Source organism: Ammospiza nelsoni, chromosome 5 (assembly GCF_027579445.1).
Source record: "Ammospiza nelsoni isolate bAmmNel1 chromosome 5, bAmmNel1.pri, whole genome shotgun sequence".
Classification (NCBI taxonomy): Eukaryota; Metazoa; Chordata; class Aves; order Passeriformes; family Passerellidae; genus Ammospiza; species Ammospiza nelsoni.
The window spans coordinates 64,653,570-64,674,389 of NC_080637.1; the positions used below are offsets into that span (position 1 = coordinate 64,653,570).

The 20,820-nt window shown below is 40.1% G+C and overlaps 1 protein-coding gene across 1 annotated transcript in view; it reads left to right on the plus strand.

Moving 5' to 3' along the window:
* TBXAS1 (thromboxane A synthase 1) overlaps positions 1–20,820 on the plus strand; it is a 227,848-nt gene that overhangs the window by 132,310 nt on the left and 74,718 nt on the right. Inside the window, exons 6-8 of the mRNA XM_059472124.1 lie at positions 2,063–2,151; positions 4,665–4,813; positions 6,751–6,881. Of these exons, the coding sequence (XP_059328107.1) occupies positions 2,063–2,151; positions 4,665–4,813; positions 6,751–6,881 (369 nt within the window). The remainder of the gene's footprint in view (positions 1–2,062; positions 2,152–4,664; positions 4,814–6,750; positions 6,882–20,820) is intronic.

Consider the following 20,820-nt stretch of genomic DNA (forward strand, 5'->3'; position numbering starts at 1 on the left):
CAGGGGAATAAAAAACCCAAACCCAACCTAGGATTCCAGATTAGATATCCCCTGTAGCTTTCATATACAAATAATTGTTTTATTGACATGAATCTGTTATTGTCATGCTAACAGTAAATCAAATCCATGTGCCCCCCTCCCTGTTTTCCTGGTTAGATTTACTAATAAAAGTACCTCATGGCTAGGAACGAATTGCAGCAGTATTTCTAGAGGCTGGTGGAATGTGTAAAGTGCAGAGGTGCTGTGGGATGCCCTGGCCAGACGTACGTGCCCCTGATGTCTCTGCCAGCTGTTGAAAAGTGATAGCAACCAGCTGGCTGGTTACAGATCTGGTGATGTGATGAAGAATAAGAGAGAAAATAAGGCAATAAAAGGAAAATCTGAAATGATCACCATCTGTTTCAGAAACATCATACCTGTTAAAAAACTGATTTTCATTTTGTTCTCCTTGGCTGGTTCAGTTCACTGGGCGGGGGGGCTGGACGCAGAGATTATGAAGTATTTCACCTTGATTCAATCTGTTGAACAGAGATGTATTAATTTTGTTGAAGCTGCTTTTGAGAAGAAGCTTGCTGCAGGGGACTTTCTTTGGAAAGCCAAAAGGTGAAGAAGGCTGCCACATAACTGCGGTGTGCACCTCCCAAAAGTGTAACAGCTACTTTTACCAAACACTAATCTGGCTCCAGAGCTGTCTTGTGAGACTGTGGCAAAGCCCAAATCGACCTGGCTCTGCAATGTAATTTCACTCATATAGGCAGGGGACCTGGAGGGCAGCTAGACACATTCTCGAGTCAGCCTTGTGCCTTTGGAAAACATATTGGATGCTCCTGCGTTGGCCTTTTGACTGCGTACAGTCTTGCCCATGTGTTGAGATGGCACAGTGCCTGTGCACAAAGTGCTGTGCCAGTTTCACAGAGGTAGAAGCGCCAAGCAAAATGGACTTGGCTGGGCAGGCTGCAAAGCTCTCAGAGTGTGCTGCGAGGCTGCAGTAAGTCTTTTTTGGTAACAAGAATGTCAGAGGAGTAGGATAAGTCTGTTCTCGTGTTTGTTGACATCCTTATGCTGAAGGAGGTAGTTCAGGAAGGAAAGGCAAATTTCTGTGTGTACATTGCTGGTGCTTGACATAGTTGTTGAGGCAAGGCCCTGGTATTAAGTTGTAGGCTGGTCTTGGTAGTTTATATGGGAAAGAGCTGCAGGATATAATTCCTTTTGGTTCATGGCTGGATTGCTGCTGCCCCCTTCCTCTTTTCCCCTATTTGGTGTAATCAGGGAAGTGTCTGATTCCTCATATGTAGGAAGCTAAAGAGACAGAAAGTGAGACTTTAATGAGGGCTTGATGTTTGCCTGTGCTGTGGTTTCCATGAAGCCCTAAAGAAGAGGGCTGGCTACAGCCAAGCTGGGGCTAAGTCTACCTGACCAGCATGTGTCAGTGACTGGAAAGAACCCTTAGATGAATAAATTCACAAAAATGTCCACTTAATGGCACCACCACTTGAGAAAAGCCTTTCCTCGTGCACCAATAGCAGTTTGCCCTCAGCAGCTTGTAGTGTCTTCCAGGGTCACTTTCTAGTTACATGTTAAGTCCTTCAAACTGAGAGATGGCAGGATAGAACTGATGCCAGTGCCTTTACAGGACTTTGGAAAGCATTATTCCTTCTGCCCTGGAGCACATATAACCTAAATGTGATGTAGTGCAAATAAAGATCATGGTAAATCATTGTTTGGAATGATTAAACAGAGAGGCGGATGTTTTTGCCTGATAGGTCTTTGTGTATGTAGCCACAGTGGGGCAAGGACCATTGGTCAGGTAGGTGACACAGCCTCTTGCATTTAGGCCCAGAGCTGGAGAAGGGCATCCCTGTAAAGTGTAGATTTATTTTGAGCAGAACGTGCCAACATTGCATCTTACCCATGCACAAGTGCCTAACAACACCTGCAGAGGAACCTGCGAGCTCTATCACATTTATCAGATAAAAATAATTAAAAATAATTATTTTTGTTTGGTGTTTTTTTTTTCTTAGCATTTTCATGCTTTTTCACAATTCAGTGTGTTCCTTTCCAGATGACACCATTGATAAACAAGATTTGTGACACTCTGCTGTGTAACTTGAAAGTCTACGCAGATTCTGGCAAAGCTTTTGATATCCAGAGGTATGTTCAAATGCCAAAAATTAGTAGCAGATTATTAAAAAAGAGGGAAAAAAAATCAATAGCAGCAGTTATTCTGAATTCACACTTACTGTAGAAAATATTTTTTTTCCTCCCTCACTTTAAAAAATGGAGATGATAGTTTAATGGAGGGTGTGTCTGATAAAAGCCTTTTCTTCCTGGGACAGTCATTGCATACTTGAAAAGTAATTTTGGTAAAGCATCTAATGTATTTTTGGCAGTTATTTAATGAAGTTTTAACAGCTGGAAGGACAAAGGAAGGCTGCATCAGTCCCTGTCCAGTCTGTTCTTTGCAGGCTGCCAATAATGTACAAACATAAGAATTGGTCTAGTATCAAATATATCTAGTCCATCACTCTTTTGCTTTTTTTTTTTTTTTAATATGAGTTTTTTTTGAGCACTTAATCATTCTTACCACATTCTTCATCACCCCCTCTCATGGCATGCTAGCTTTTGGGGAAGCAACAGGATCAGTACTCCAGATGAAAATGCACCATTGATTTATCAAATGACATTTTAATATTTTCCATATTGTATTTTCTCTCATTTGTTATGCATTTAATATCCTATTATCTTTTCTGCTGCTCTTTCATCAGAGGTCTTCACTGAGCTGTTCACAACACTGTCTAGTCCCTTCTCTGAGTAGATGCATTTTCTCTAAGATCCTGGGTAGTAATGCAAATGCATTCTTTATAACAGGCACTATTTTTGCTTCATTTTGCTTGCATTTCGTTTGCCGGGTTGGTCAGTGCCCTCTGAAGTTCATGATTTTCCCAAACTGAAGCAGCACAAATAATATTGTTTCATCAGAAGAAATGGGTATTTAGCCACAATGTATTAATCTTTTTTTCAAGTATATGTGCACATGCAGATGTGTGTGTGTATGCACAGAGATCTCTCTAATAAACAGCTGAAGAGATGCTATGAAACCTCAAGATACATTACACTAGCCTAGTGCTGTGATGAAAATTGACCTTTTCAGTCCTTCCACTCTTTTCCATTTTTCCATTTGTCCTTTGTCTTTGAGTGGTCTTTTAACTATTGATCCATTATAGGGTTTCACCTCTCGAGAGACACTTTGGTAAAGACCCTTTCAAAGTCTAAATGAATGATGTTGACCATCTCGGAACATGATATTTCCAGTTGTTTTACCATACTACTATTTCAGCAGGTTTGACATATTTATAAATGTGATTCTCATTCCACTGCAGTTTTACAGAATTGCCTTGGGAACTGGTTTTTTTTGGATGAAAAGACCTATCTGCAACCTCCTATGACCTTAGTTGTCTTTAGCTGTTTTGTGTTTTGCCAACAACTCAAAATTTAGTTTTTAAGGTTGTTTTATTTTTCAGTACCTTGGAGATGTAGATGATTGAGTACTTCTGAAATTATTGTTTTATAGCAATGCCCCCCCCTTTTAATATTTTAACTTCTAATGATGTTTTTTATATGTGTGTGTGAAAGAGTTGAAGACCAAAAGAAGTGAGTTTTGCATGATTGTTGTTATCTTTTAAATCTTCTCTGATGTGATCAGAATGACAGGTTACAAAGATTGTCGTTTAGAAATACTGATTCACACAATTACTGAGTCACATAATTCATAGAAATTACTGATTCACATATGCAGGATGTAATGGGCCTGGCTCCTGTTCTTCCCTTCATACATGCTCACTCAGATTAAAACACCAGATTGATATTAGACTTTCCTAAGGGTCATGGAAGTACAGACATTGCTTACTTCACCACAGATCAGAAGAATCAAATTCCAAGGATATTTTACATTCTCATTCCACCCATCTCAGAACCTAATAGAGCTGCTAAAGCCTACTAGGAAAATAGGGATGGTAAAACAACTGGATTGAGGGTGAGACATGCAGGGAGCCATTTAGTAAATTCTGATGTTTCTAGATCATGGTCCACAGATAATTTGGAGTTCTCAAAGCACCGGCGGCTCCTCTGCAGAGATACAGATTTCACATGGTGTCAGTTTCTCTTGGTTTTGTCCACAGAGTTACATGACAAAGGAGGTATGAAGAAGAAGAAGAAGGAAATCCTTAAGGACCTTAATTTTACCTAAGAACCTCTTGTCTCTGAGAGTTTAGACTGGACTGGAAATAGATGTGATTTTTGCAGTTAAAAATGAGAAAGAAATTATCTCATTTATTAGGATGCATACAAAGAAAATGTTTATGCATTTCTGATGTGTTACATTTGATTTCTAGGTCATAACAAAGTGAATTGTTTTAAATAAAATTTTAGTGGAATTACCAAGCTGTATCAAAATATGTTCACTTTGTAGGTTTGGAAAAAGTGATCATTATCAAGCAGCACCATTTGTCAGAATGATGGAAACATCTCTTCTTGGCAAAGCTCAAATCTGAAAGCAAAAGGAAACTCAGTGGCAAAAATTAATGCTGTGTGATGTTCGTAGAAGCAAGATATTAATGGATATGGGATTTGTAGATAATAATTTATCATTCTTCAATTAAATGCAGGTGTTACAACTGCTTTACCTTGGATGTCGTTGGTAGTGTAGCTTTTGGTACTGAGGTGGATTCTCAGAAGAATCCTGATGACCCTTTTGTTAAGAATTGCAGAACATTCTTTGAAATGTCTTTGTTTAAGCCTCTTCTCATTCTAATCCGTGAGTATAATCTACATTTTTCTACTTTCTTGTGGTAATTTCATAAAAGTCATTCTCAAATTGCAAAATTGCTTCATGCTGGAGCCAGAGTAGGAAGTATTGTAGCTGACATTCACAGGCCACTTCTACTCTTGAGATTTCCACCATATGCTCTACAGGTCTTGTCACCATTAATGAAACTCCAGGAACACAATGCTTCTGGTTCCTCTGACAGGAAAGTTTCTGGGTCCTGCAGTTTCTACAGTACTTGTTTTAATACACTTCTCACTAAAACAGAGTAATTGCTCTTTGGGACCTAAGTGTAAAGTTTTTGTGCACTTGATTTGCTTAGTAGAGGTTGAAATCCCACCCATTATGAACTTACTGAAGAAAAGAGGTGGAAGAGTATAAACAGATGGTCTAAGTACTCCCAATTCTTTTTTGAACACTGTCCACAGCCTGGTAGATGGCTCTGAAGGATAAAGATCACAAGTGTCCTGAAGAGAATGCATTTATTTTAAATTAATAGATAGGCAATGCAAGAGTGGGGTAAAAAACCATGTTGTTTAGGGCATGAAAGCTTAGACTTCATGGTGGTGGTGATCCTGATAATTCAAGGGCAGTAAGAATCACGGCTGAGGAAGCCACAGCATAATCGAGGCTTGTGAGGTTTTATCATCTTGTTATCTAGACCTGCACACAGTAGTATCAGGTGGCACAGTGGCAAAGTTTCCTGTGCCCATCTGATCCTGCTGGCATTACAGATTGCACCTGTACTCACAGCACATCAACTGTTTCCTTCTGGAGCTGTGTATCCAAATTGCCCTGGGGTTAACATTTAACCTGATTGCAAAATGTGATTTGTAACCAATTTCTTAAGGGACAGAAATGTGCCCCTATACATCTAAGAGCAGTGGGTCTTTCATTAAAGAAAAGTTCCTGTAATGTTTGGAGTTGGATTCCTTGATCCATCTCTTTCTGCTCTTTCATTAATGTGGTGAGAATTTCCACAGTGTAGTTGCCCTGTTGGCAGGACAGGGTTTTTCCAGTGATTGATTTGTTAGTCTTAAGTTGTTCATAAGTTAATGAGGGGTTTATTAGCATATAAGACTTCACTCAGGTTTCTAGGTTGTGACTATAAAAGTATGGACTGGAGACCATCCTTTTGATAATATACCACTTCCTAAGTCTGTGGCCTGTTTAGAGAAGCAAATTAAGTAGAATCACACAATAGTCTGTGTGGAAGATACCTTAAAAAGTCATCTAGTCCAATCCTCTGCAATAAGCAGGTATGTCTTCAACCTGGTCAGTTTGCTTAGAACCCCATCTCTCCTGACCTTGAATGTTCCCAGGGATGGGGCATCCACCACCTCCCTGGGCAAACTCTGCCCCTGTTTTACAAGCTTCATTGTAAAGAACTTCTTCCTTATATCTAATCTGAATTGGCTCTCTTTTCGTTTAAAGCCCATAGTCTTTGTGTTGTTGTGAGAGGCCCTAAAGAGCCCCATCCTTCATATAGGTCCCTAATGCTGGAGAGCTGTAAACAGGAATGAAAACTACCCAGTTTCACATGTTGGTGCCTAAGCTGCTGGGCCAGTTCAAGATCCCCTAATTTCCCTATGTAATTGTCTGGGCAGGTAGGGGAATAATGCTCCCCTTTGTTATAGTGGCTTTGTGACACCAAAAATCTGAACCAAAATCCTGAGGCATCGTGAAAACAAGCTTGGAAGGCATCTGTCTGGAAAGGGAGTCCTGGCCAGCAGGACATCTCCAAAGGGAATCCTCTTTTTCTTCCACCCTCACAGGTTACTAAAGGGAGAGGAAGAGAGGAAAAATCAGTTTTTATAAAAGGAGCACATCCCACTTGATAAGTTTTATAATATTAAGGAAGAGAAAGGGTGACTATTATATGCCCTCACAGTCTGATTCAATGTTTTCTTCTTTGCAATCTCTTACAGTTTCTTTCCCTTTCATAATGATCCCATTGCTACGCATTTTTCCCAACAAGAAACAAAAGGAACTTAATGAATTTTTTATCCAAACCATAAAAAATGCAATTGTCCATAGACACCAGCAAGATGCAGCTCAGGTAAGACTATTTCTGTGATAAATATATGGATAAGCAAATGTTTTCAGGAAAAACTGGAAGTGGCATAAGCCTCTGTTTGAAAAACAAACAATCTCTCTGAACATTCAAAGTGTTTTAGTGAAGAATTGATTAATTTTTAGCTTTCTGTACCATCAGGCAGAATTGTTAACACATTCCAATATTGCTGCTCTCAGTATTTCTCTTCAAGTAAGGATGCAGCAAAGTTGCATCTGGGATGACTTCTCAGCCCAGTTTCTAGACCCAGAAGGAAGGATTCAGCCTATGGAGTATTTTTCCTGTCCTAAAGTCATGTGTCATGTCTACACTACTTTTCCTCAAGGACCAGAGGGGGAAAAAAGCCCACTGAGTGTTTCAACCCATTCTCTCCCTGAGAACTGAAGCAGGTTTGACAGAGCCCTGTGCCAGTTCCTGCTGCTTTGGAACTTGGGAACAATCTGAATGTCTGGTTGGAGCAGCCACTGGAGCTGGGACAGCTAAACAGAAAGGTAGTAAATACCACCTGAAATGTGCAAACAAATGGCTGCCCATTGCTAGCAAATCATTTGTTACCTCTTTTTTTGGACATAAGGCACTCTGAGGAGGTTTTTTGTACTTGTTTTTGTCAGTCTTGTTTTATAAAGTATGTGAAGGCATATACAGTCTTGTTTTATAAAGTATGTGAAGGCAAAAACATTAAAGTTTTTCTATTTTTGATATATGAAACATTTGGACCGTAGACCTCTGCTTTGGTTCTGTGATACAAAAGTTTGTTTTGGACAAAAGAAGAACAAGCATGAAAGGAAATTAAATCCCAAGATTTCTTTTAATTTAATTTTATTTTTCCTTTATTTTCCTCTTTTTCCATTAAGTTTCATCTCATTTCATTCCTTGACTTGTCATTTCATTCCTTTCATGAAATGAAATCCCAAGATTTCATTTAATTTAATTTTGTTACATTTCATATAATTTCATTTTTAATTTCAGTTTTTAAAATTTCATTTCATTTGATTTCATTCTTTGATTTGGCATGTCATTTCCTTTCATGAAATGAAAGCTCATTTTGTGAAAGGAAAGGAAATCTCAAGATTTCATCTAATTCCATTTTGGTATGCTTCCTTTAATTTCTTTAAATTTAACTTTGTTTCCTTTCAGTTAATTCAATTGAATTTAATTTCATTTAATTCCTTGACTTTTCATTTCATATTCATTCATGACATGAAATCCCAAGATTTCATTTAATTTCTTTGTTTCATTTAATTTATTTTCATTTTTTAGTTTGTTTTTTTAATAAAAATTTAATTTCCCTTTATCCCATGATGTTTCATTTAATCTAATTTTATTATTTTGTTTTTCATTTTGTTTCATGAAATGATTTTTCATTTGATGAAAGGATATGAAATCTCAAGATTTCATTTCTTTAGGTTTCCTTTCATTTCTTTTCATATTTTTTCATTTAATTTTTTTTGCATTCCACTTCATTTCCTTTTATTGCATGAAGCTTTACTTCATTTCTTTCCATGGAGGAATATGGATGTGGAGTGAGAAGCAAAGAATCTTGGTGAGAATTCCAATTTTGAGGTAACTGAAACAAATTTTTGCAGAACAATTGGCACAAACCACACGACATCCACATGAAGGATGTTAATATTGAGGTGTAAGAGATGCTTCTTGCCTCTCTGAGATGAAGAGTAATGCTGATGGAGTAACAGCACAGGAGAGACTGGATCCTCCCAACTTATTCTCACAGCTTCACCCCACAGCTGCCACTTTTCAGGATAAAATGGATTTTGGTTTACCCTACATTACTTCCAGGACACATTTAAAAAATTAAATTTATATTCAAATATATTGCTTCTCTTTGACTTTTTCTGCAGTGGTGTCTCACTTCTACATTTGTTGCAGTTTATCACTACATGCTGCTTGCTGTTCCTTCAGCCCACCTTCATCAGTCTTTGCTTTTCTTTTCATCTGAAGGATGGTAAGCACCACTGAGTGGCCACAAACAACTGGTGATTCATAAACAGGGTTCCTGGCCCAGGCTGAGTGCTGCAGGAATATCTTCTGGCACTGATGATGTGTATAAACTGCTTGCAGACACCTCATTGCTACTGCATAGGTCCAGTGTGAACTCTTAATGGCTGCAGATGTGGCTGTAGGTATGGACAGCTTTAAATCAAAGATTCATTCCAACAGGGTCTGCATGGAAAGTCTGTTCTGTGTATGAATTATGAAAGGATAAAAGGGACAATGAAACAACCTAATGTGGAGTAAAAGTGGTTGCTGTGTAAGCTGTTATTAATGAAATGCAGAGTGTTTCTGTGGCTGTAACATTGATGGGGTTGATCATGGGCTAAACCCTTTGCTGTGCTAGAGCTGGTCACTCCCTTAAACAAGGGACAGCACAGAAAAAAAGCAAGATTGTGGTGACAAGATCAGGAGGCAGAAATCTGCATAATGCAGCCTGTTTGCAGGCTACAGTGGCTGATGGGCCAGAGGCTTAAGGATCTATTGGGAGGTGCTGTGAGAGATGACACATGGCAGTAGCTGCCCAACACCAGGACAGTGTGGGGGAAAGTGCAAGGTCTGTGTTTGCCTTAGCAGTGTGTGCACAACTCCATGGCTGCATGCAGACCTGTCTGCTCCTGGGCTTCTGCTTAGTTGGCAAAATTGGCATATTGGAGCTATTTCAAGTGCTAGGAGTTAGACTAATAGGGACAGATTTCTTAATGCAAATTAAGTCTCCTTTGCAGTTCAGTATAATTATTGTTCGAAAGTGACCAGAAAGTTGGGAGCTTTCTTTTTTTCCCCTTTTCACTGCCTATATTCTATATCTGCTTATAGAGTTTTGAATGTTTTAGGTTGGTGGCACATGAGTCTTGTTACAAATATAGGCAAATAATATTAGCCAGAGACATAAAAATGGTGTGTAAAACAGAACAAAATGCAGCTTTTTTTCAATTTCATGCAGAAATTTAATCTGTAGAGAGAGGTGTCCCAGATAGCCCTGCATGTGAATGAGAATTATGTCCTCTGTCCTAGGTCTCAAATGATGAAATGTACCCACTGAAACCAGTTGGAGTTTTGGCACTGAATTTTAATAAGGCCAAGATATAACTAGCAGCCAGTGGTTCTTTGTGCTAATAATGAGAGCTATAAGCAAAGTCTTATGGTCTCCCTGAGGTGCATTAGGCCAATGGGTATTCCTTAGTTTGCTACACTCCTAGATGTTACATTGTGTGCATCTTTTACTCCCCATTGATTTTTATCACCATTAAAAATGCTTTGGGGTTCTTTTCTTAGGGGAGGGGGGAGGGAGGATAAAAAAAGCCTTTGGAACAAGCTGTAAAACAATGAAAAGCTCCACGACAGTGATTTAGCTGAAACTTGTCTTCCTCTCATCTACAGCTAATGTGAACAAAGAATAAAGAAAGGCCAAAAAACAATGTGACAAGCAAAGTCAGCCTGTTATCATCCCTGTTCTATCAGTAAATGAAACAATGCTTCTGAATGCCTAAAGATAATCCCTTGGGTAGATAGTAATTTTACAGCCAGGTTTAGATCTAATAATACGCTTGCAGCTTATATGAGATCTGTGATGTCACTTTCTCTCATCCCCTCGGTTAGTGGTGCAGATGTCATTTTAATTATATATTATCTTTCTGTGGTCACTCAAATAATTCTAGTCCTGGATATTCCACTCATTTGGCTTATGTACAAAAACATTTAATGCCTGTACTTTAGAAATTTTAATACATTACATTTATTCATGGATTCAAATTATTGTAAAAGGCTTTTCCCACTATTTACAGAAGAGCAAATTTACCCAGCTCAGAAGAAACAGCACAAATTTAATGCACCACTTAACACCTACTTTAAAGGATCCAGCAAGATTTAAATGTTCAAATACCTTACCCTGGTTATCTGTCCAGGTTTAAATTTTTCCCTGAGGCAAAATATTTCCAAAGGCAGGGCAGATAGACTAGATAGATTTGTTTACTTCAATAAATGATACTTTGATAGATTTTCATTTAATAATCTGATATGTGAATTGTTTTTGTGTTGGAGCTATTTTGATATACTGTTATAGTTCAGTTCTTAACTTACTGGTATCTTTTAAATTATGATGTCTAGATGAAGGAGTCTTTCATAGTGCTCAAAACTGAGACTCCTTCAGCAACTGTGGGTTGAAACTAAGCCCCCTGTCAGCAGATGAAAGTCCAGAATTTCATTTGTAATCCATAGCAATAACAACTGTACTGTAACAATTTAGGGCTATTGATTACTTTTGGAAAATCACAACAGACCTGTGAGAAAATCCACTATTGAAAATACATATCCTTTAGCAAGGAGAATTGGAGAATTCATAGAGGTTTCAATACATTCCTGATATTTCCTGATTTTTCCAGTCATACTGTCTGCTGTGAACGCAGAATTCAAGGTCACATAACCCTAATGCCAGGCCAGTAGTGGTCTGATGATGTTTCTCATGGCCATCAGCAGCTTCTTGGTGTTCTCATGACAATTTGGAATGAGAGGGTGACAGAGCACAGGGAAAGTATCACCAGAACTATTCACTGGCATCTCAATTTGCTGTTCACTCAGTCTGGCTGGAGACTTATGGACTACTTAAGTGCTTTTAATGCAAAGGCAGAGCAGACAGAAGGAACAACATGAGAAGAGTGTGAAGGCTGTGCTGCTGGGAGCCATGCTTCCCTTTGAGCCCTGAGCCACTCAGAAACTGTACAGTGGTGTCAGTCCTGGTGATGATTTGGCCTCCTTTTAATTGGTGTGGCTCTAGAATGCTCTGTAGTCTGCTGTGCCAGGTATAGATCAAAAGAGGCTGTCCTCTGGTCAACAATTGCAGCCTCCTCCAGCTTTCCCTGCTTTCCATCCTCATTCCTGGCCAGTCTTTTCCCTGATCACTGGCAGCTCCAGTCAGTGGCTCTGCTTTTCCCAGGCTGCCCGTACACCTGGGCAGGCGTGAGGGATTCCTAGTGAGTGGAAGTCCTTTGGCTTTTCAGCATCAGCCATGGGAGCCTACAAAGGTCAGAAGACTGCATTTTGAGTAACTCTGAAATCAAGGTATTTAAATACTTGCAAAGGAGGACGGACTTGTCTTGCTCTATGAACTAGCAAAGAAAATTTGCTATAAAGAAGAGGTAACTTTTAGTATTTTTCTGGGAAATTATGGCTGGGTTAGAGTTTTAATCTCTGGTATACTGATTCCCAGGGATAAACATGCAATGATCTCCCCTAAGGGGAAGAGGGACATATGTGTGTGTACCTGCATTCTGGAGGATAAGCGACAATCTGAAAACCTAATTACTGTGACACTCTGTTCTTTTCTCTTCCTTCCCCAGTAGTTCCCTGGAGTCTTTCCTTTTCATGAACTAATGAACTATTTTATTCAAGAGCTGCTTGAAATGAGTTGAGCAGAGGTAATCCTCCTGAAAAAGTCTGATCCTCTCCTTGTCAAGGGAAAACTATACAATTACAAAGAAAAGTTAGTTAAAAATTTGCTAAATACTATGTACATTCCAGGAGCTATGTGTGTGTGTTTGAACTGTGTAAATGCAATACAGATGTTTAAAAGTAAATATTTTTCTATGGAAACAGCAGATGGGAGGATTAGACACCTTCTGATAGTGTGCAGTATTCTTGCCTTTGTAGAAAACCAAGCAAAATTTGTGTTAGGAAGAAGGTTGTGGCCATTTCAGAATAAATAATCTAATTTTATTGATTAATAAAGTCAGTAAAACAAAGGATCAGTCTGGTCCTTTTGTTTTTCTGAGTCTGTTGGAGGGATGCTGTGATTTTGTTCTACTGGGCTGTTCTCACAGTCTAATCATCCCATCAGCTTTGTCAGCTCTAAGTGTGGACTTTCCAGAGAGGTAAATGCGTGTTTTAAAGATATAGAGAAATGTGGGCTAAATATGGAGTTGAACACAGTTCTGAAACCTCTATTTCTGCTGCTTTTAGCAGAAGGGTATAATTGCTCTAGAATATGTTAAAAAACTTTTGAATATTAAATCTGGTGTCTCTGCTTGGGCAGCATGCAGTGATTCTGAGGAAAAAAAAATTGTAGCATTATATAAAAAGGAATTTTAGTTATTCACCTTAAAATCAAGCCATTTGCTTGTGGTTTGTCATCCTTCCTTCCCAAATTTGAAGAAATTAAAAAAAAATATTTTTCTTAAAGATGTAATGAGTTTTATAACTTTCTCAGCACTTCTGAAGTGAGTATTTAAGCATAACAAAGCCACAAAACATTGAATGGAAATGAACTTGAAATCCCTATTACTTTTGGGCACTTGTTGAAATTTATTGATCGCCCTGTTGATATATTTCCAAGAGGGAACTACAGACTTACCAAATGCAATCTTTGGGTTTTAGACTGGGGCTGAAGTATCTGGCTGAGGTTCTTTCAGTATGAAATGCAGCTCTGCAGCCTCTCTGCTCAAAAGAGTTTAAGAACAGAACAAGTATCAGGAGTGGTGCCTTTCTTGCCTCCCTGAGGTGTGCAGGAAGAGCTTTGCATTACTGCTGCATCTGTTCCAGTTCTACAGCCCAGAACAGCTGTGAGCCCAGGGCTTTGTGGGCACTATGGCCACAAGAAGTTAGCAAATGTCTGCTTGGTTGCCTGCTGCCAGCAAGTACAAGCAGCTCTGCTTGCTGTTGCTGACCCATTGCTCTGAGGCAGTGTTTTGCTGTCTCCTTGGTTGTGGCTCAGAGTGCTTCATGGACTCTAGACAAGGAATGGGCAGATGGTATCATGTATATATTATCTGCCCCACTCCAGCAAACTCTGCAGCAGCCCTAACAACATAATCCTGGCATCTGTGATTCTTTCTCTGATGCCTCCACCTCTCTCCATTCCCTTTTGGTCTTCCTCAAGCACTGCAGTGTATCTCCACTTCTTCAGGAGGCGACAGGAGTGATGTCCCTATCCCATAAATCATACATTCCACCTCAGCTACACTCTGGGGTTCAAAGTGCCATCTCCATGACTTCTTGGAGCACTGCTCACACAGAATCACAGAATCATTTAGATTATAAAAGACCTTTAAGTTTGTTAAGTCCCACCCATTAACCCAGCACTGTCAAGTCCACCACTAAACCATGTCCACCAAGTGCCACATCTACATGACTTTTACATACCTCCAGGGTTAGTAATTGAACCCTTTCCCTGGGCGACATATTCCAACAACTGACCACCTTTGTGGCAAAATGTGGAGGGATAGAATGTAAGAAAATAGTGCAGAAGGTAGTCTCACTCCTACAGCTGAGGAGTTGCAGCTGCACTAATCACCAAAGATTAGGAACAGGCCTGCCCTTAATAGGCCACAGCTATGTCCAATAAGAAGACAAGTACTACAAAAGAATGGGTTAGCTGGGTGAGAAGGGAGCTGCAGTTTGTTGGTTTTGCTGTGAGGAGAGTTGGAGTATGTTGGCTGTGCTATGAGGAAGAAGGAGTCAGTGCTGCAGGGAGATGCCCCTGAGAAATCACCAAGAAGGTAGGGGAGCTTTGCAATAAGATGGCAATAGCAAAGAGCTTTTTCCTAATATCCAATTAAAAACCTTCTGTGGCACAATTTGTGGCCATCTCCTCTTGTTCTATTACTTGGGGGGAAAAAAAGACCAACCCCCACCTAACTCCAACCTCCTTTCAGGTGGTTGTAGAGAGTGAAAGGGTTCCCCCTGAGCCTCCTGTTCTCCAGGCTACATAACCCCAGCTCCCTCAGCTGCTCCTCATCAGACTGCTGCTCCAGACCCTTCTCCAGTTTCAGTGCCCTTTTCTGGACATGCTCCAGCACCTCAGTGTCTTTCTTGTTGTGAGGGGCCCAAAACTGAATACAGCACTCGAGGTGCAGCCTCAGCAGTGCCAAGTGCAGGTGATGACCATGCTGCAGTTTGCAAGAACATTGTGCTAATGGACAGAAAGCAAATTGAAGCACCAGGGTGTTCATGGTGCTTAATCTGGTTAAGTCTTTGCATATCCACAGTTGCCAAGAATGATTTTGCAGATAGCACCAGGAAAATGCGGGTATCTATGCAGGAAATGCCAACTTTACTTTCTAAGGGATGTGTGGTGGAGCTCCTTCAGAGTGCCTTCAAAAAAACTGTAAATTTGGTGCTTTCTGGGCAGAACAGGAGAGGTTCAGATGCTCCTTGTAGCACTCTTAATCCACAGGAAGTCACTAAACCAACAGGATGCCTTCAGAGGTAAAAGGAAAAAGGACTTAAGTGCTTCTGTCAATAAGTTTTGCATGTATTTTCCTCTTGTTTTCACCAGCTGTTGTGGGAAGTGAAGATGGACATTTGGCTTTGCCAATCTACAGCATATGAGAAATGTCTTTTATTTGACAAGGGTGGGATCTTTAGCACTGAAAAAAGGCTTTGTCATCTAGAGTGAAAATAAATAAACTCACATGTTCAGTTGTTGGTAATGTCAAGGTTTTACAGACTTTTAAGGATTGTGTTTGCATGGTAAAATCAATCTCTTAAAATACTGTTTATTGAAAATCCAGGTCAAAAGATAGCTTAAGGACTCTTTCAAATAATGTTTGCAGTAAAATTTCTCTGAAAAACTGGAAGAGGAAAGAATTGCAAGGCAAGCCGGCTTTTTCAAAGATGCCACACCCATCACTGAAGGAGAGATGAAAAGTCCTTCTTTCTTCTTTTCCTTCTTCTGGATGCTGGTTGTTGTGGTGATATCCTATTTTTCCTCTTCTTGATATTGAAGGGCATGGAATGGTCACCACTCTATTTTATGTGTCCGGTAAAATAAGGTGAGCAAGGGCTCATTATGCTGTGAAGGTGGTGTCCAGAGAAAACTGGCCTTTCTCACTGAGTTTTGTGGTGGTGTGATGAACACAAGGGGAAAGAAAAGAGGATAAGAATGCAAAAGAAATTAGGAGGTTGCTTCTTATAAGGGCCTGGGTCTCTGCCATGTACACCTGGCTCACCTCATCACATATTTTTTGCTTTACCCTCCTTTATGATCACAAAGGGACCCCGTGCTTGCTATCCAGTGAGGTTCAAACATCGCAAATCCTGTTTATGCCTGTGGTAATTCCCTGTAGGCAATAACGTCAGTGCTGGCCACTTGTCCCAGCCTGATCCTGTGCTAGTAATGAGTATTCGCAGCATGCATTTCAGTGTCTGATTAAATCTTTCTGAAAGGCCATCTGTTTGAGGAGGATGTGGCATTGGCTTTAATACTTTTTATACCTAGTACTCAATGCTGCTCTTTCATGACCTTAGACATAAAGTTTGTCCCCTTGGTTAGTTAGCAACTTTTCATGATACTCATATCAGAGAAAATAATTGAACCAGGGCTATTGCAACCTGGTGGGTCACTGTATATATTTGGGGAAATGTTCCTGAATGCTGAAGCCACAGAAATTTCACATAACCAATGAGACTTTGTTGTGTTCAGGGCTCAGAAAAAGGTCTCTGTTTTCTGGAAAGGGAGTAAAGCACATCCAGTTGCCTTTCTTTTATAGCACTCGGAGTAGAATCTGATGTGGTCATATATCTGTTGGTACATGCCAAATCAGTAAGTAATCTGGCCTTTCTGCTGCATGTTTTCATCTGTGCAAAATAACCAGCCTAAACAGTGTTAAATTTGTCTTTCAGGGTCATCTTTCTACAGGCTCGGAAGCACAGTTTCTCTTTGTGATTCTGTTGGCATAAAGCAAATCTTGCCCAGCCTATCTTTTCCTGCTTCCTGTTGTTTGTTTTCTTTCGTGGTATGGTTTCAGCATTCACCTCTTCAGCCGAAAGGGAAAATTGTTACCCTGAGATTGTGCACATTCCCTTTCTTTTGTAACTCATCTCTGTTACTGTTCTTCATCTCTTCTTTATGTTACCCTTACAGTGTGCTCCCACAAGTTTCTCAGAAGATTCTACTTGAGGTCTCTGAAAGCCCTTCCTTTTCCTGCTTCATCTGTGATCTGGATGTGGGGTTTTCAAATCAGCAAGCAAAAGGAATCTTGCCATAAATGAATTAATCTAGAGATTACCTTTCGGCACAGCAGAGCAGTGGTCTTTAATGCCAAGGTGGGAAATAAGATCTAATCTTTGTTTACATAGTTTTGTTTTTACTTACTCTTGACCTCAATCTGCAAGGGGCCTATTGACTGAGACTAGGAATTTCATATATTAATTTTACCTTGCTGTTCAGAGCAGTAGCATGGTTGGGTACTTTCCCACTATAAGCAGGCATTCCTCTAACATGCGTAAATAGAGCATAACATCTAAATTCTTAATTTAGAAAAAATCACAGATTTATTGACCTGATTGTAGTATCAGAGCTTTCCCCTTCTCTGTCAGTTACAACAATTTCAGTTTTGTCTTTCACATGTCATCCTTTTTTTCCCCTTTTATGTACTGTTGGTTCACCATCCTTCCTTCCTGAATCACTTCCAGCACTAGAAGGGGAGTTGCAGCATTTGTGGTATTAGTGGGTGATCTTTGAATTTGTCTCTTAGTCTCTCTGTGTCTCTGTTTGCCTACAGTGACCTCTCTCAGCCCCACGCACTGCCTTCTTTTTGCAGTACAGCATGACCTTTTCTGAAGCAGTTATGAAAAAGCTGTTCCATGATATTTCATTCTTGTTCAACCATCTTGTCCATCTTTTGGTGTGTTTTGATCTCTGGACGTTTTTCCCTTGATCTGTTTCAGCTGTTGCCATCTACTTTGCACTCCTTTGATATTTCTCCCTTTTCTCTCATGTCTACTCACCTTAGGAGATCCATACTCCTACTTATAAGAGGCACTGACAGTCCATCTTGCCAGCAGGAGAACCGTTTAAGTGGCCAGCATTTGGATGCCAAGTGCATGAAGTCACTTTTCTTTTTAACGTGGTCAGTCTGTCCTTATCTGTGCACAAAGGCAACCAGCTTTGTCTGATTGGGGCACTTCTCTTCTTGCTACTCTGTCCAGGCTGCCCCAGGGGCTGCCTTTCCCCAGCCTTCTGGAACCAGCAGAGGCTTTCACTAGACCCCATCCACTCATAACCGTATGTGGATTTTGAGGAGAATTTAATATTGAAGTTACTTATTCTGGAAAGCAACAGATTGTCTGTCACTGGTAACCTCGAGGAGAGGCTTGCTGAAATGTGCATTCAGTGTCAGCTGGCTAAGAGGCAGGAATCCCTGCTTGGTGTTTTCACTCTACCTTTTGTTAAGAGCAGCCTGAATGGTGGTGGTGATTCCTCTCCCTCCTGAAAATCCACCTAGGAAATCCTGCATTTGTGGCAGACAATGCTGCCTTGCCCTGGCTTCACAGCCTGTGAATGTTCAGGGCTTTCTCCTCTTCCTTCACAGCATCTACCCTTCATTTTTCCCTCCTGCTGGGATAAGCAAGCTATATCTAAGGGAGACAGAGACTAAAGGGGAGCTGAGCACCTCCTTTCTCTCTTCAACAGAAATTTACACTTTTTAATAATGTAATCTCAATTAAAAACATACCAATTAAAGTGGGCTTTTTAGTAGCTCTCTGGGGAGAGGGAGCTATAATTCACATTAAAATGTAAAGCTTCAGAAGCAGGGAGAGCTAGGTGCATTGCAAGTGCCTGAATATTCAGTGATTTTAATTACAGTGGAAACTTGATAAATTGCTTTGTGCCACAATCCATTATTAACAGCTTAATGAATATCACTGCTGCCTCTTTTAAACTACTCCACGGTGAAAATGATTGTCAGTATTTCAGTTGTGAACTCTGATATTTTGACATGCCTGTATATTTGCCCCTTAAAGAGAGATAAGGTGGCTCAAAGTCTGCAGGCTTGGCTTTGGGGCTGGCTGCAGTGTCCTGGGAGAGGGAGCCAAGTGGGAGCATGGAGCTTTGGTGTTTCACCACAACTGGGACTGGCCAGGGTTTAAATCTGCTCCAGGCAGTTTAAGAGCAATGTCTTTGAGCATTCAAAGAGCCAAAGAGGGATCAGCAGATCGTAAGGCTGCCTTTCCACGTGCTGTTTCTCTGCCTGATGCACACCAGGGATAGGGGGCTGCTTGGGGTGTCTGCTCAGGGCTGAAGGAGAGCAGCAGTGTCACAGCCCCGTGGTCAGGCATGCTGCTGCTGAGCTTCTTCTGGAGCGACTGAGGTTGCCAGCTGGTTTGAATTTTCCAGGTTTTAGCCAGCAGAAAGCTGACTTGAGGCATGGAATTAGGCAAGTCCTTTTGGAATGCTGAAATGAGACCAGTGATTGTGCTCAGCTTTGAACAGGGATGAAGCAGTTATTTTTTTTTCTTGACAGTTATTACAGCTGTAATTGTGCTAATGCTATGATGCTACATATTTATATATTTGTAGTAAAATGGTACCTTTCCCCCACTTTTCAAAGCAGCTTAATATTTCAAGGATAAAGGTGATTATTAGGAATAATATCATTTTAGATGCTAAGAGCAGGTATAGGGGGCTTGTACTTGTGCCCCATTGAAGTGTTTAATCATGGGAATTTAAACAGCCATCATCTGGCTTCTATGCAATTTATTATTTATTGTGGGTGTTCTGTTTTCTGTTACCGTGTGGCTGGACCAGAGGGTCACAATCCAAAAGTGGGGTTACCACAAGGTTTTGACAGGATCTTGACAAGATCTGACTGAGATGCAGGATAGATCTCGGAACAGAAATTACTGGGAACTGCTCTTCTGATTCAGAGAAGTGTCTATATGGTATAAACAGGATTTTTCTGAATATCTTGGGGGTTATTCTAATTATGTTTTTCTGTAAAACCACGAAAATGTATTCACTTTCACTGTCTCAGAAATGTTAACCTTACTCATGATGGTGTTAACTTGCACCCTGCCAATTACACAGAACCCTCCTGGGTCATTATATCGATAATTGCACACAGGATTTTATTTTTTTCCTGTGAAAAATCCTTTGTTGACAGAGTAGTCATGATGCCTGTAAGTTCCTTAAGTATTGCTCAGTCAGGGATATGTAAGATGTGGGAGATGTCCTCATATATTTGGGGAGAAAACCAGCTTGTATTTGGCATGCTGTTAATGTTTCTATAGTTGTATTTTTTTTTTGTTTGACTTTAGGAAGCATTCCAGGGTATCATTTTTCATGCACCCCTGTACTGGCAGAGGACAAAGTGGCAGGCAGTAATATAAAATGTCATCTAATTTTTCTTTTGTTCTTTAATTCACGCACATGTGCTGCTTCTGTGTGTTTATCAGTGTGCACAAAATGCCTATATTTGCAAGATAATAGCTGTGTAAATATTAGAAAGTCATATTGAAACTCTGTGAAGGGAAGGAGAGCAGGGGGAGAATCCTTTCTGCTACTGAGGAGCCATCTATTGGATAAAACCCATAACTGAACCCAGCACCCATGAAGCTGTGGAGGATAACACAGTTTGTTATTGGTCACTGGTTAGCTGAAAATAATCCTTTCCTTCCCAGTGCTCTCACCCACTGTGTTAGAATCCTGTATCCCCTCATGCACACAAGTCATGAGAGTCAGATATAGATGTGATTTATGTACTTTAGGTAAAAGCCAGTTTAATATAGCTGAAAATCGGGGATAAATCCTAATGTAGGGTGTAGGTGTGATCATGAATGGATAAGCTAGCAGTAGGATTGCCTGCCAGCAGTGGAGAGCAGTTGCTTGAAGAAGTGATAATGACATATTTTTTTCCCCATATTGTTAATACAGAATGTGAATAACATTAGTTGTACCTTTTTTTTTTTTTTTTAGCAGTACATGGCATTTATGTCAGTCTCAAAACCATGATCAGTTTAGTTAAAAGAAAAAAAAAGTGGTTTCCTGAAATTACTTAAGGGCATCACAAAACCAAATAATGAGCTGTTCCTTCCCTCAGAACATATGCAATCTATAGGTTGTGTGATGCAGAAAGAAAGGATCTTGAACAAACCTTGAGAAAAATGAGGGAGAGCAGGATGTGAGCAGTAAATTCCCCGG